The sequence below is a fragment of the Athalia rosae genome, chromosome 2 (genome assembly GCF_917208135.1).
Source record: "Athalia rosae chromosome 2, iyAthRosa1.1, whole genome shotgun sequence".
NCBI classification, from domain to species: Eukaryota; Metazoa; Arthropoda; class Insecta; order Hymenoptera; family Athaliidae; genus Athalia; species Athalia rosae.
Window position 1 is genome coordinate 9,267,581 of NC_064027.1, and position 12,651 is coordinate 9,280,231.

The window sequence follows — 12,651 nt, forward strand, 5'->3', positions numbered from 1 at the left end:
TTTCCAAGGGGTACCCCTTACGATTTTTTCAAATTTTGGCCAAAAATTTTTATTTTAAAAAATTGATCGTATGGCACTTTTCTTATGTATTTTGACCTCAGGAACACGAATCCGTTGTTCAAATTGAGCTACGATTTTTTTCCTCCGAGATATCTCCGTTTTTATGCTAAAAAATGCGAAAAAATGGGGATAACTCGGTGATTTCTGAAGATAGATCAATTTTTCTTTCAGATTCGGATTCCTGAGCGCAAATTACATAAAGATAGACTATAAAATCAATTTTTTATTTTTGACCCCAAAAAGCTGAAAATTGGCGATAACTCGGTCAATTTTAGAGATGGATCAATTTTTCTTTCAGATTCGGATTCCTGAGGTCAAAATACGTAAGAAAAGCATATTAAACCCAATTAAAACGATGATTTATTTTCTGCTCAAAAATCGAATTATTTTTTGGTTTTTCAAGAGTCATCTCACATATAATCAGCTGAGGAATCCAAATCTGAAAGTCAAAATCAATTACCCATGCAATCGATCGAGTAATCATCAATTACTCGCTGTTGGGAGCAGAAAAATGATAAGACATATCGATTGGTCAGTTATATTACAAATTTTCATTTACACATTTGAATGAATTTCGACTACGCACCTTTGCATTATTTGCGAAGGCAAAACCACTCATTGGTAATTCCGTTGCAGACTTATCTTCTATGCACCCAGGTTCATCAAATTTCATTAATTCGACCGTGAGATATGATGACAAACGTAATTGGTCGAATTAATAACCCACGAATCCCCAGAGATTCAACTTTCACCTCGACTTACACGGGCCGCGCTCTAGATCTCGCGAATTAATTCCGATTTCAGCCACTGCGCAGCGCAAGGTCGCGGCATCGTCTCGCAACCAGAAATGTCTAGGTTTTATCTTATGTTCGCAACGCTCGACGATTTCAACACCCGCGAACAGACTCGGTGAAATGCCTTCAATAAATTTGGTTGCTGTTTCTCTAACACCTGCTTGGGCATTGAATCTTCGGCATGTCTAAAAAATGTGTGAATAATTTATGGGTATTCAGCGGATGATGAGGTGTGAACATTTAACGAGTCACCGACAAATAATAAATCTCTTTCACACCTCCTTATCCTCTTCAATTAAATTATTTTTACAATGAGCGACAAACATCGTAAATAACCCTTCAATCCAAAGAAACCTACCCCGATTCAGTGACTTTCTCTCGGAAGTTTCATGTGGCCACAAAATATAAATATGTACGCATTCGGTGGTTATAATTGAGTTATACGTACAGTTAAAATACATTTATCTTTTTTTCTAATCGCAAAAAAAACGCGACTTCGACAGAGAAAAATGAAAAAACAAAAAACAAATTCGGTTTCACTGTTACAGATGTATATGTATATGTGTTTCTCATCGATTACCGAATATTCATCAATATTTTTTTTTGCGGAATTCGCACCGATGATACCATATCAATCCAGACGAAAATATTTCTATATAATGAGAGAAAAGTCTGACAAAATCAATCTGAACAGGGGTCTATTTATAACCGTTGCCAAGATGGATGCAATGGATATAAGTGATCGTGATTTTCTCTTTTTGATCTGCCGTACCATTTCCCTGTGAAACAGAGAAATATATGTATTACACAGTTATCCATCGCATGCACTCTTACCGGTCATAACTCTGCAGGATCAACGGATATTATGCCTCCCAACGATACAACGATGAGGATGTGCTCCGGATATTGTTGTGCGATGATCATTAAAATGAAGAAAATAAGCGGAAAAAAACCAACAAAAACAAAAAATAATCCTTACCATCCCTCACAGTCAACAAAAGCTGCGTATACCCGCTCTCGCGGTGGTATATTGTAAAAAATGTACCCCGAAGATATGCCAAAATAGATGTACTCGACATCGTGAGCGTATAGTTTAAATCTCAATAGCTGTGCATCTTACGTCTAACGACACACCTAATTATCTTCTTTTTACCGCACAATATACGTGAATAGGTATGTATACGCAGGTTGGTATGGTATACTGGAAACAACGGCACTGAGCCGCGAGCCAACTGTGCAACAAGAAGAAACAAACAAACAAAAAGAACAACAATAATCAAATAAATAAAAAGGGGAGATAAAAATTGAAAAAGAGCCTCGTTTTCAACGTAGCGCGACGGTAATAGACTAAAAGCGTCCAAAGCTTGATATCGCGTATACATTAATGTACACGTGCATACGTATACCAAGCCGACCATAGAATGCCAAGAGCGTTGTAAATTATGTTGCCGTTAATTAGTAACGTGTAGACATGACGAAACAGGGTCGAGGATCGCTTACCCTCACTCGAGTACAGTCTGCGGAACGTGGGGTGCTTTTTAATAAGCAGCAACGTTTTTGGTCTTTTATATTGTTATACATATGTGTACGTACGTAATATATATTCATGTATGTGTATGTACATGTATACGATCGAAAAAATTCTCGAGGTAATTATTTTTGTCATTTATATGGTATATTATTTACACTGCGGTTGAGCTCCACGCTCCACTTATAGTATATCGTACGTCTATATTTAGCGATATACATAGTATGTGAAATGTGTTTATACCGAATGATTATGTCTGGTGTATTTTTTTTCATTGTTTTTCGTTATTGTAGATTACGTAATCGGTAATTGGATTAGGACATGGCCTTCGTCATTACATACTCGTATACGCGGTGCTACGCATGCACCTATCGCGTAAGGAGGGTATTCCGAGCCTTGTTGTTGCTTATTACCTTCAAATTTTCCCAGGCGATGTGCTGGTGCAGAACCCCCCAAATATACCGAAATAATTTTTACATTTGGAGTAAATTTTGGTTTTTTAAATTTCGAAAAAATATGATATTCACATATCTAAGAGCTTTCGAGGATCTCAAGCGGGATGAAAAATCACAGAATGTTTTGGCCGCAAAAATGAGCAGGAAAGACTTTCAATAAATAAAAAAATAATTTGCCTCTCGTTTAATTATCACGGCTGCGGTTTATCGTGTATGCACGACCTAGGAAATGAAAGGCGTTTTATCTCACGCGATGATTGTACGGAGCTCGAATAAAAAAAAAAAAAAATACTCAATTACATGCTTCCCTATAGCTAAAAATGTACCGATATCGTTCAACTGGGACTTTTAATTTGCTGCAGCGATGATAAAAATAAATCCAAATTTCAATTATAACCGTAACCTGCAGGATTAAATCCGATTGTGCGTTCTGCGGGTGTGTAACTGTTGTATATGAATTAAAATTGAATATCGTATAACGACAATTTTATATTCGATAGTAAATTTTCTCATATATACCTGCGCATGCCTGTAAGTGTAATAGCCGAACGCAACTAGAGGGTGGAGTGATGGTACGAAAAAAAACTATACTATGTACTACGTATACCCGGCACTTATTATACTCGGGCAAAACTCGATCTGCAGATTTTCTACTCGCATGGTTCCATTTTCGCCGTGTGACACGCGACGCCTCGATGCTCGGGAATAATTAAGGGCGTCGACGCATGAAGAGACAGCTAAGATGCGCGATTAGCATATTTGAAATTCGTAGAAGTGGAATAACTGCGGAGACACCCAATCGTCGTGTAAAATCCTGAAATCTGCATCTTTATTGAAATTTGAAAATACTTTGGATCGGGTATATCGCCACGAGGGGACAAACTTTCGTCATTGGACGAAAATCAATTTTTCTCATATAAATTCAATGTAGACACGATCAACCGTTTTATTACCATGCATGCAAGTTTTCTTATCGCTCTACTCGATCGATCGAGTCCTCGAACTCCCCCTATATAAAAAGCAATAAAATTCCTAAACTAACGAACTGAACGAATTTATAAGCCAATCGGACTCTGCGTACTTGCGAGAGTCAAACTTCTGAAAGATAAAAATAATTCTCAAACTGATTGTGACATACTGAATCAAGTATCTCAACATTTCAGAATTCAGTTTTCCACTGAGATGAAAATTTTCATTGAATTTCTTTTTGCTAAACTATATCCTGAAATTTAATCGCAGCACATTGCAAATGTTATTACAATTTAATTCCCCGGCAAAAAAATCCTGTTCCCTGTTAGCACGTGATATGCCTTCAGACAGAATTGCAACAGTTTACCGTTCTATGCGATGATTCTGCTATATATATTCTACAAAAAATTGTTTCACTTCAATTTTGAAGCGAAGATTAAAATCCTCGAGTACGAAGATTCGCCCACGGTGTTATAATTACTTTGGTTGCGATCTATACGGTATATTCTGTCTGGCATTTCAACGAAGAATATTCGCAGCGAGAATTATTATCTAAATAAATTTTCTACGTTTCGACGCCTTGATTAGACCAAAGTCAAACTAATACGTGTCCAACGAAGTAACGAGTTACGTACGTATCCGAGCAAATTTCACCACCAGATCGATACGTGCATTATATCTATCTAGTGAGAAATATCGGATCAATATCATCGATTTTAAACGAACAACAAACCCGCGCAATACGTGCAATTATCCATCTCTCGAAACATGTCGAGTCGTTTCATATTTATGTGTAATTTTTCAAATTCACGTCGCTAGTTTGGTGTACCGCGTTGAAAAGATTTCAACACCGGTTATGTAACGAAGTGACGTTGAAAACCGCGAGTGAATGTGAAAATGACATTAATATACGCATGCATGGAAGCTGCTGGACTACTTCGGGGATAGGCAGGCGATCGACGTCGAGCGTAAGACCGAAGATTGAAACAAATTATGAGGCGTCACTTACGGATAATTTTTTTCTGCTGGTATGTCACGTTCTCCCATTCATCGCGGACAAGTGCATTCGTCAAACGGTGCACGAGTATACGGAATATTATAATAACAATCATGTACCACGCGCGTGTGTACGTGAATACCTATTTACGTTGTACGAATATCTGTGCAATAAAGAACACGTGCCGCGTCATGTAACCCGCGTGTATCGAATCTCCTCGTTAGGTTACAAATCAGAAATTAACCCAATTGGCCTTACCATTTCGATGCTGCCATAGTACCGCCTCGAGAAGACGCCCCTTCGTGATACCGTGTCAGTAGCTGGTGAGCTGAAACAAGCGAAGAAAGAAAATTTTGACGTATTTCAATAAACGCTGGAGGTCAAATCCTCAAGATATCTCCGTCCGTCCGTTCGCCTTATTTTCCTTATTGTTCGTTTCGTTTGATTTTTATGATTATTTTCTTACGTGCACTCGTCGTTTCAATCAGACCACCCTTCACGCGAATTTCCTTTTCGTTTTTCAAGTATTATCCGGTGTATAAATTTGAATCGCAACGGGTAGCTCTTTGGTCTTTAAAATAAAAGAAATATAAAAACTGAACCGATAAACGGGATTATGCGAAAGTTATAAAAAATAATATCCCTCAGCGAGTTTAAAAATAAGGGACTATTAAGAACTGGAGAGAAAAATTCAAAGAAACGTGAGACTGAGAGTGAGTGAAAGAAAAAGAAAAAAAAAATTGAAAATTAAAAGGGAGAAAGAAAGACTTGAGAGAAAAGAATAGATATATACAGACTTGGGTGAGAGTTGGGTGAGAATGCGGAACGGAAAATAATAATTAAAAAGAGCCAAGTCGGCATTATCTTACCGGGGATATAGGTTAATGAGCGATCGAAAGGGTGAGACTCGAGTCTTGTCCACGCGCATATAGGATCGGGGTTCCCAACTTGCTTCGATTTTACCTTTTTCGTGCCATGCGGACCTGTACGTACACATTCCTTAGCCGAATGTGGCGTAAAGAAATACTTGCACGCACGATATCGTGAACTGAGAAAACTTCGTTCGGAGGCCGAATTCTACGTCGTAACTAACGACGAAGAGCAGTAGAAAAAAAAAAAGGAAAAAATCAAAAGATGGAAAGAAAAGATGCGAAACTTTGCTCAACCCTTATGCTACCAGAGTTTCTTTTTCGTAGCCTGCGTACTCGCAGCCAACGCATGTCTCGTTAGAGATCCGGGTGCGTGCAAACACAGAGAGCTTAAACTCACTATTTAATGCGAGCAACACACAAGAGCGATATAAGAGAAAGCCGATGTTTGCTGTGAGGGAAAACTACGTGTTAATTTTACATCGAAATGAAATATGCATTTGGATTTTCGTCGTTCGTTATACGCAAATTTCATTGGATTTTACTTCAATTTCGAATCTGACAATGAGCTTATCGCCATCTTGCAAGCTGCTGCTGATTTATTTACGAAATTCACGGTTCAAATCCTTCTCGAACATGTCCTTGAACTTCTTTCTTTTTTATACTTGCCAAAGTATTGGAAAGAAATTTTCAAACAGTTGGAACATTACGTGGCTCAAAAGACGAATCGAATTTCCATTTGAATGATCCGGGAAATCGAGCTCTCTCTCGAGCTTACTTAGTAAAGCGAATTTACAAAACCCCCGATCTCGGTAAACCAAATTCTCGACACTTCAATTCTTGTCATTTTTTTCGCAGGTTTTATTCGAAAAATACCAAATTCATTGCACACACAGACATTTGGTGCGATGGAAATCAAAATCTGCAGGTATTCGAATGCTCTCTCTGCGAAATGCTCCTATGCACGTTTTGAAAGGTTGAAATTCACCAGCGACAGGAACACGGGCGATCCCTTCCTTCCAAAGCTCGGTAACCGTAAGTCGATTGAACCGCCTCCCATAAATTCCTATTTTCCATGCCCGGAGCTTCGTTGTTTAAAAATTTAAGATTGAAGAAAGGAAAATAGACTCGAGGGTTGAGAGGTTAACACCATAAATTGTTCGCGCGGTCTTTTTTCGTGTGTATGTATACCTATACGTATACGGCGGTGAAAAATATTCTGTGGAAAATAGATTTCAAGGAACGCTGAGGAAGAGGATGACTTTGGATACCGAACTAACATATAACAGTGTAAAAGTAAAAGGACGTTTCGCACGAAATTGCTTTTTTTCGGACAAGCTTACGCAAGATGGGACAATCGCGGCGCTACCCTCGTTATCTTTTTCTTTTTACGAATCGCGGTACCTACAAAAAAAATGACACCCTCGCTCAAAAGCGACGAAAGTGGAAAGTGGTTGAGAAAATTGTAATCAACATCAAGAGCCGGACAACCAGATGATGATGTAACGAGCAAATATGTACGCATCCCACGTACAGAGGTCGATAAATCTGATCGAAGTTAATACATTAGGTTGATGAATTAAAAGACCATTAAAAACCGGAGTATACAGGGTATCCCATTTCAATCTTACACCTGATTTATTTTGAAACAAACGACTGGAAACTTTAAGGGTTCGAGGCGGGAAAAAACATATATCCAATTTTTTTAAGTGCCCTTGTAGAGGTCAAATTAAGGTCGGCTCGTTTTTTTTTTCTCAAATGATGACATATTTTTTCCGAAATCTGAAATTCTGCACTACAAAAGTAGTTATATACGTATGGCCTAAAGTCACTAGGTACTCAGGTAGAGCCGGTCAAAAAAGTCGCGGTGGTGGTGCAGCGCCCGCAAGCGTGCCAGCGAGACCGTGGCCCCATGTGCAAGCAAACTTTTTCGACCGGCTCTACTTGAGTACCTATTGACTTCAGGTCATATGTATGTAGCTACTCTTGAGTGCAGAATTTTAGCCTCTTTCAGATTTTTGGTGGAGAAAATTCACTCTTAAAAAAACTTTTATTTACTTCACTTCGAGTCCCGAGAGTTCGATGTAAGATCGAAATGGGACACCCCGACTCTGTATGACCTTATACGTCGAAGGCGGTTGCGGAGGATAATACTTGAAAGAAATAGAGAGACATGTATATTCCATACGTACATGTTATGGCTGGCACGACGATGCAAATGTCGTAATTGCGATGAATTGAGTACAGGAACGCAAACCGAGCGTGATCTGTCCCTAGCGATTCTCGGCGGTGGACTTGCCGATGCAAAAGTGTTGTCGGTCGAATTTGAGAAACGATCGTCATCGTCACTTTCGTTATCGTTCGACGGGAGTACAACGCTGCTTATGCTACCCCCACGATTTCTTCGCGGTGTCGCACCGTCGGAAGCCGAGTTCGAGGACGCTGAAGAGGACCCCGATAATCCTCTCAAACGTGACACTAGCTTCATGTCGAGACACAACATGCCTCGGTCGATTTTTCAAGTATTTTTTTTCCCCCACCCGGTCATACGTATTCCAAATCGTCCACTGTCCACGATTTTTATAGTCTCTCCACACTAATTCATCCTTCAAAGGTCAAGCTTATTTCTTGGCACGTTCATGTCTGTTATTACCATCCTTGGAATACTCACGAGTAACCAACGTATGTTCGTATAACGTGACGATGGAGAAGGAATTTCCTGGTACCTACGGACGATCGCCCAAATGAAATATTGACAAATGACACGACGCTAACGAGGAACCTTTTCTTCTTATATTCACAGGGTGAATATGTATCTACCGATGTAATACGCGAGTCGCGTGTTCTCTGCCGAAGCACATACGCGCGGTAACAGGTACGTGTGACCGTACTGGGTCGAACACAACTGTATTCGGTTTGTAACGTTCGACACACGTGATTTCAAATCGTTCTCCTTATTTCCTTCATCGGTTCTTCGTGTAATCGTAAACCTCTTACGATCGTTGCGAAAATTAATTTGTTTCTGGAATGGCTCGTACAGTCCATTCGAATTTGAATCCAACCACTGCACTAGATTTTTCTTATCGCACCGCAATCATTGCGCGAATACTATTAAAAAATTATAGTATGCAAGTCTCTCGATCGATTCTTCCGGTGCCACTCTAAATTTTGATTAATTCATACTGCTTCTTGCTCCAACTCGTACTATTTCAACTGTGCGGTGTACATTGATTCCGATAAGGTAATCCGCGAAATAAGTTCACAGCATTTTCTAGCGGAAACGGAAAAGTTGATAACGAAAATTGTTCCTTCGCGTTTCTGTATTTAAAAGTTTTTCTTATTTTTTTTTTTCCACAAATTTTGCTCACGGTAGATCGTGTCAATGGCGACGAATAAGTTTTATCGGAAAATCAGAGTACGCGATGCGTGTTTTCCAAATTTTTACGACACGTATAAATCAGCCACTTTCCGAGGACGTACCGCTTCGCGTCCGGATCGCGACTGGGCCAGGATTCCCGCAGCGGTGAACGCGTATCCGCGGCGTCGCGTGCGACCCAACCTGACCTAAACCTACCCCAACTCGAGCTGGTCGACTCTTATTCGTTTGGCACCAGGAGGTGTCGACGATGTGGTGGTGTTCGTCACTGACACATTTTCCTACGTAGTCGGCGGAGAACCGTGATAGCGTACCATGCATACCTTATAACACCGTACTCTACACCTGTACAAGATGGGTCAAAGAAAAGTGGTCCCGCGGTTTCAAAAGATTGATGCACTCGTACACTACGCATGCCCTACCTACTTACCTTAGGTTTTTTTCAGTTGAAAATATACGTAAACATACCGTATACCTACATTGTGCATACGCGAAAAGTATAAGTCGCAACGAAGTAGATTGAACTACGTGTCGTTCGGGTTATCTCCACCGTATCGCATTTTACTTTCCGGTACGTTGCCACTATTCGCTAACCCGTGCTCCTTTTTTTTTCTTTCAATTTTCTTTTTTTTTTTTCTTTCTTCAGAGTTATAAAACCTTGAACACATTTTTGCTATCCACCTCACCGATGCAAATTCTTTTTTTCATCTTTTTTATTCATCTCACGCCGATAGAGAAAAACGAGGGATGAAATTCTTCTAGCCACGAATGATATGTGATATAGAATAAATATAAATTGATACACCATATACAGAGTAGGTCAGTTCAAGTGTCGAGAATGGGAGGGACTCAATTGGCACGAGACCTAGCCCATTCGGCTAATTGAAAGCTAGAAGAATTTGGTTGGACGAAATTCTTACAAAAATATCAAATACAATTTTTCGGTATAGGAAAGTGGTTGTTTATTGGCTGAAGGGGCGGGGCCTCGTGCCTGTCAAGTCCCGCCCATTCTCGACGCTTCGAGTGACTCACCCTGTACTGATTGTGAACTTTCTTCTTTCTATTTTTGTTTTTCTTTCATGTGACAACTGGTTATTGTCCGTTTGCGATTTGACCATTCTACTAGAGATGATGAAATTTGAGGCAGCAAGAAGCTGAACATGACCAGGAATATGGAGTATATGGTGGTGTTCGACTTGTCATGCCTCATGAGCAACAGGCGGGCTATACTATATACGTTTGCACGAACACCTTATTCGTGTGATATCTTTTTATATGTGAGAAAATTGAGCGAGTTGAAATTCAGACGGTGTGTGTAACGCGCGTATCTACGTATGCACACGATACTTGGACGTGGAAAATTCGGTACCCATCGTACAACGTCAAAATATGTAGAGTTTTCAAAGCGTTGATGAGTTTTTGAAAACGACTTCTATCGTCACAATATTTTTACGTGTATTTGCACGAGATTCGTCAAACTCCCACAGCTTCATACAACCATGTCATGTAAATGTGTGTAATAATACCGGGTCGTACCAAACGTATTTCTCGATTGGCGATTTTTTACAGATCGTAGAGGTTAGAATAATGGCCGCTCGATACCGTTGCCAAACTATAGTTAGATCGGTGATTGGCCAATTGACGATTCATCCAATATGGTTGCCGAACGACTGTTCGATGAATCTCCAATTCTATCTTGCTCAGCGGATTTTTTGGGTTTTCGTAGGTTTGAACATTTTCAGGCGTCTATCAGCGTCGTTTTCTCGGACCCTGGCGATCCTCCGAAGGGAAATTCGTTTTATCCAGCCGTTTAGAAGTTACGGGCGATAATATTTTCGGTAGTAAAACAGGACTATGGTCTAGTTTCACGCACGTATATCGTTTCAGATCGATGTATAGTTTTACTCTACATTCTACACGTGGTGGAATGCGGCGATCAATTTTTGTTCAATTATTTTTTTTTTCAGTCTGTATAAAACGCGCCATACGGCCATGTGACGAAAGGTAGGAAGGCCATCGCGTTGATTACGTCCATCAACCATAAATATACTTATGCACACACGTACTTTCAATAGCTTCATGAATAATCTGTATCTACAATGAATTTTCGATGGGGCATTGAACGGACGTTATTTCATCATTTTCGTGTATTTTTTTTTTTTTTAGAGACACGAGAAACAATCGTAATTAAATTATACTGCATCCGTCTCCCTCGTGGAATCAACATGTCTAGAATATAACGATGTATGAAAATTCGAGACCAATTTTAAACCGTTTTTGAACCGCGCACGTATTACCCACATCTACCTACCTTCGTTTCGTGTTACCGAGTCATTTGCGTTTGCTGGTCATTTTTTTTTTTTTTATTTTTTTTTTGTCTCGTATATGTATCTTCAGCCTTATTGTATGTACTTATACACGTAGTTTACATAAAGATAAGCGAGTTCACGGTGCTGCAGCACGATAACTGAACCTACAAGGAAATGGGGTACGTCTTTTTTTTCCTATTAGAGGTACTATGGGTATGTTTTTTTCTTTTTCACACATCGTACGGTAGCGGGCGATCGTCGATCGAAAGTTTGCCAATGTAATTGAGTTATTATCGTCATGTGACGAATGACGGTCGAATTTATAACGTTATACATATGGTGCGTAATATCGTGAAGAGTATAATATGGACTTCCTGTTATCGTAACCCAATTAAAAGATAGGGTGATCGATTACCGCCGTCTTACATTCTAAACAAGCCGTAAAACTTTTATCTTCCGCAGTATTAACTGCCTTTCACCCTCTCGTACAAACCAATTAAATTAATTGAGAAGCACGATTAAGTACACGATCATTTGTGTTCATCGATACTTTTTTTGGTATTTATTTGTTTTCCTTCTTCGACAATAATTTTTACCTCTGTGGTTACCGAAAGTGAGAGAGGTCACTGAAAAATTGACCTTGGGAGATTATGAAACGTAAGAATTTACCGATCCTAGAAGAATTTTGAAATGTATTGATCCTACAATGAGGTGATATAAAGTTGTCGGGTCCCGACTGAACTTGCGACTTTATATTAGCGCGTAAAATCCCAGCGAGGTTTGAGATGGGTTCGTAAAGTTTTGGTTGGTTTTCGAGAAAGAAGTGAATCACGGGGTTCATTATCATTCAAATCACATCGCGACGCGGACTGTGAAAAAGAGAAGTAAAAAAATCGAGGAATGTAAAGTGGCGAGCACATATCGATCCATCGATTGCGCAGCTGACATTCGACGGTGCTTTTTTCTCAAGTGCGTTTCTAATACATAGGTACAATTTTATGTAAGTACGTCGAACGTCGCGTTACGGGAATCGAGATGATTCGAAAAAACAAAAAAAAAAAAAAAAAATTACCAAATGACGAGAGTGGCGTAAAATAATAACAGAACTCCGCGTGGTGTGACCGCAAAATTTGCGAAGACAGTGAAGTGGCTCCTGCAGAAAATCGAAAACTCCGGCGCGCCACGAGTAATTATAAATGATTAAACGAGTATTTGGTACTCGACAAATGTTTGAAGGGATATCCAATCGTCGAGCGAACCGTATTCCATACCCTTCCCCCCTACTTCAGGTTTG

The 12,651-nt window shown here is 39.6% G+C and overlaps 1 protein-coding gene across 4 annotated transcripts in view; it reads right to left on the minus strand.

The window, feature by feature from the left end:
• Window positions 1–12,651, minus strand: part of LOC105684971 (GTPase-activating Rap/Ran-GAP domain-like protein 3) — a 65,330-nt gene that overhangs the window by 19,616 nt on the left and 33,063 nt on the right. For 3 of the 4 annotated variants that reach the window (XM_020851173.2, XM_020851172.2, XM_048650962.1), the window contains exon 2: window positions 5,062–5,131. In XM_020851173.2, the coding sequence (XP_020706832.1) occupies window positions 5,062–5,131 (70 nt within the window). Of the gene's footprint in view, window positions 1–5,061; window positions 5,132–7,864; window positions 9,191–12,651 lie in introns of those variants that run through there. The other variant, XM_012398734.3, reaches the window with a different exon arrangement.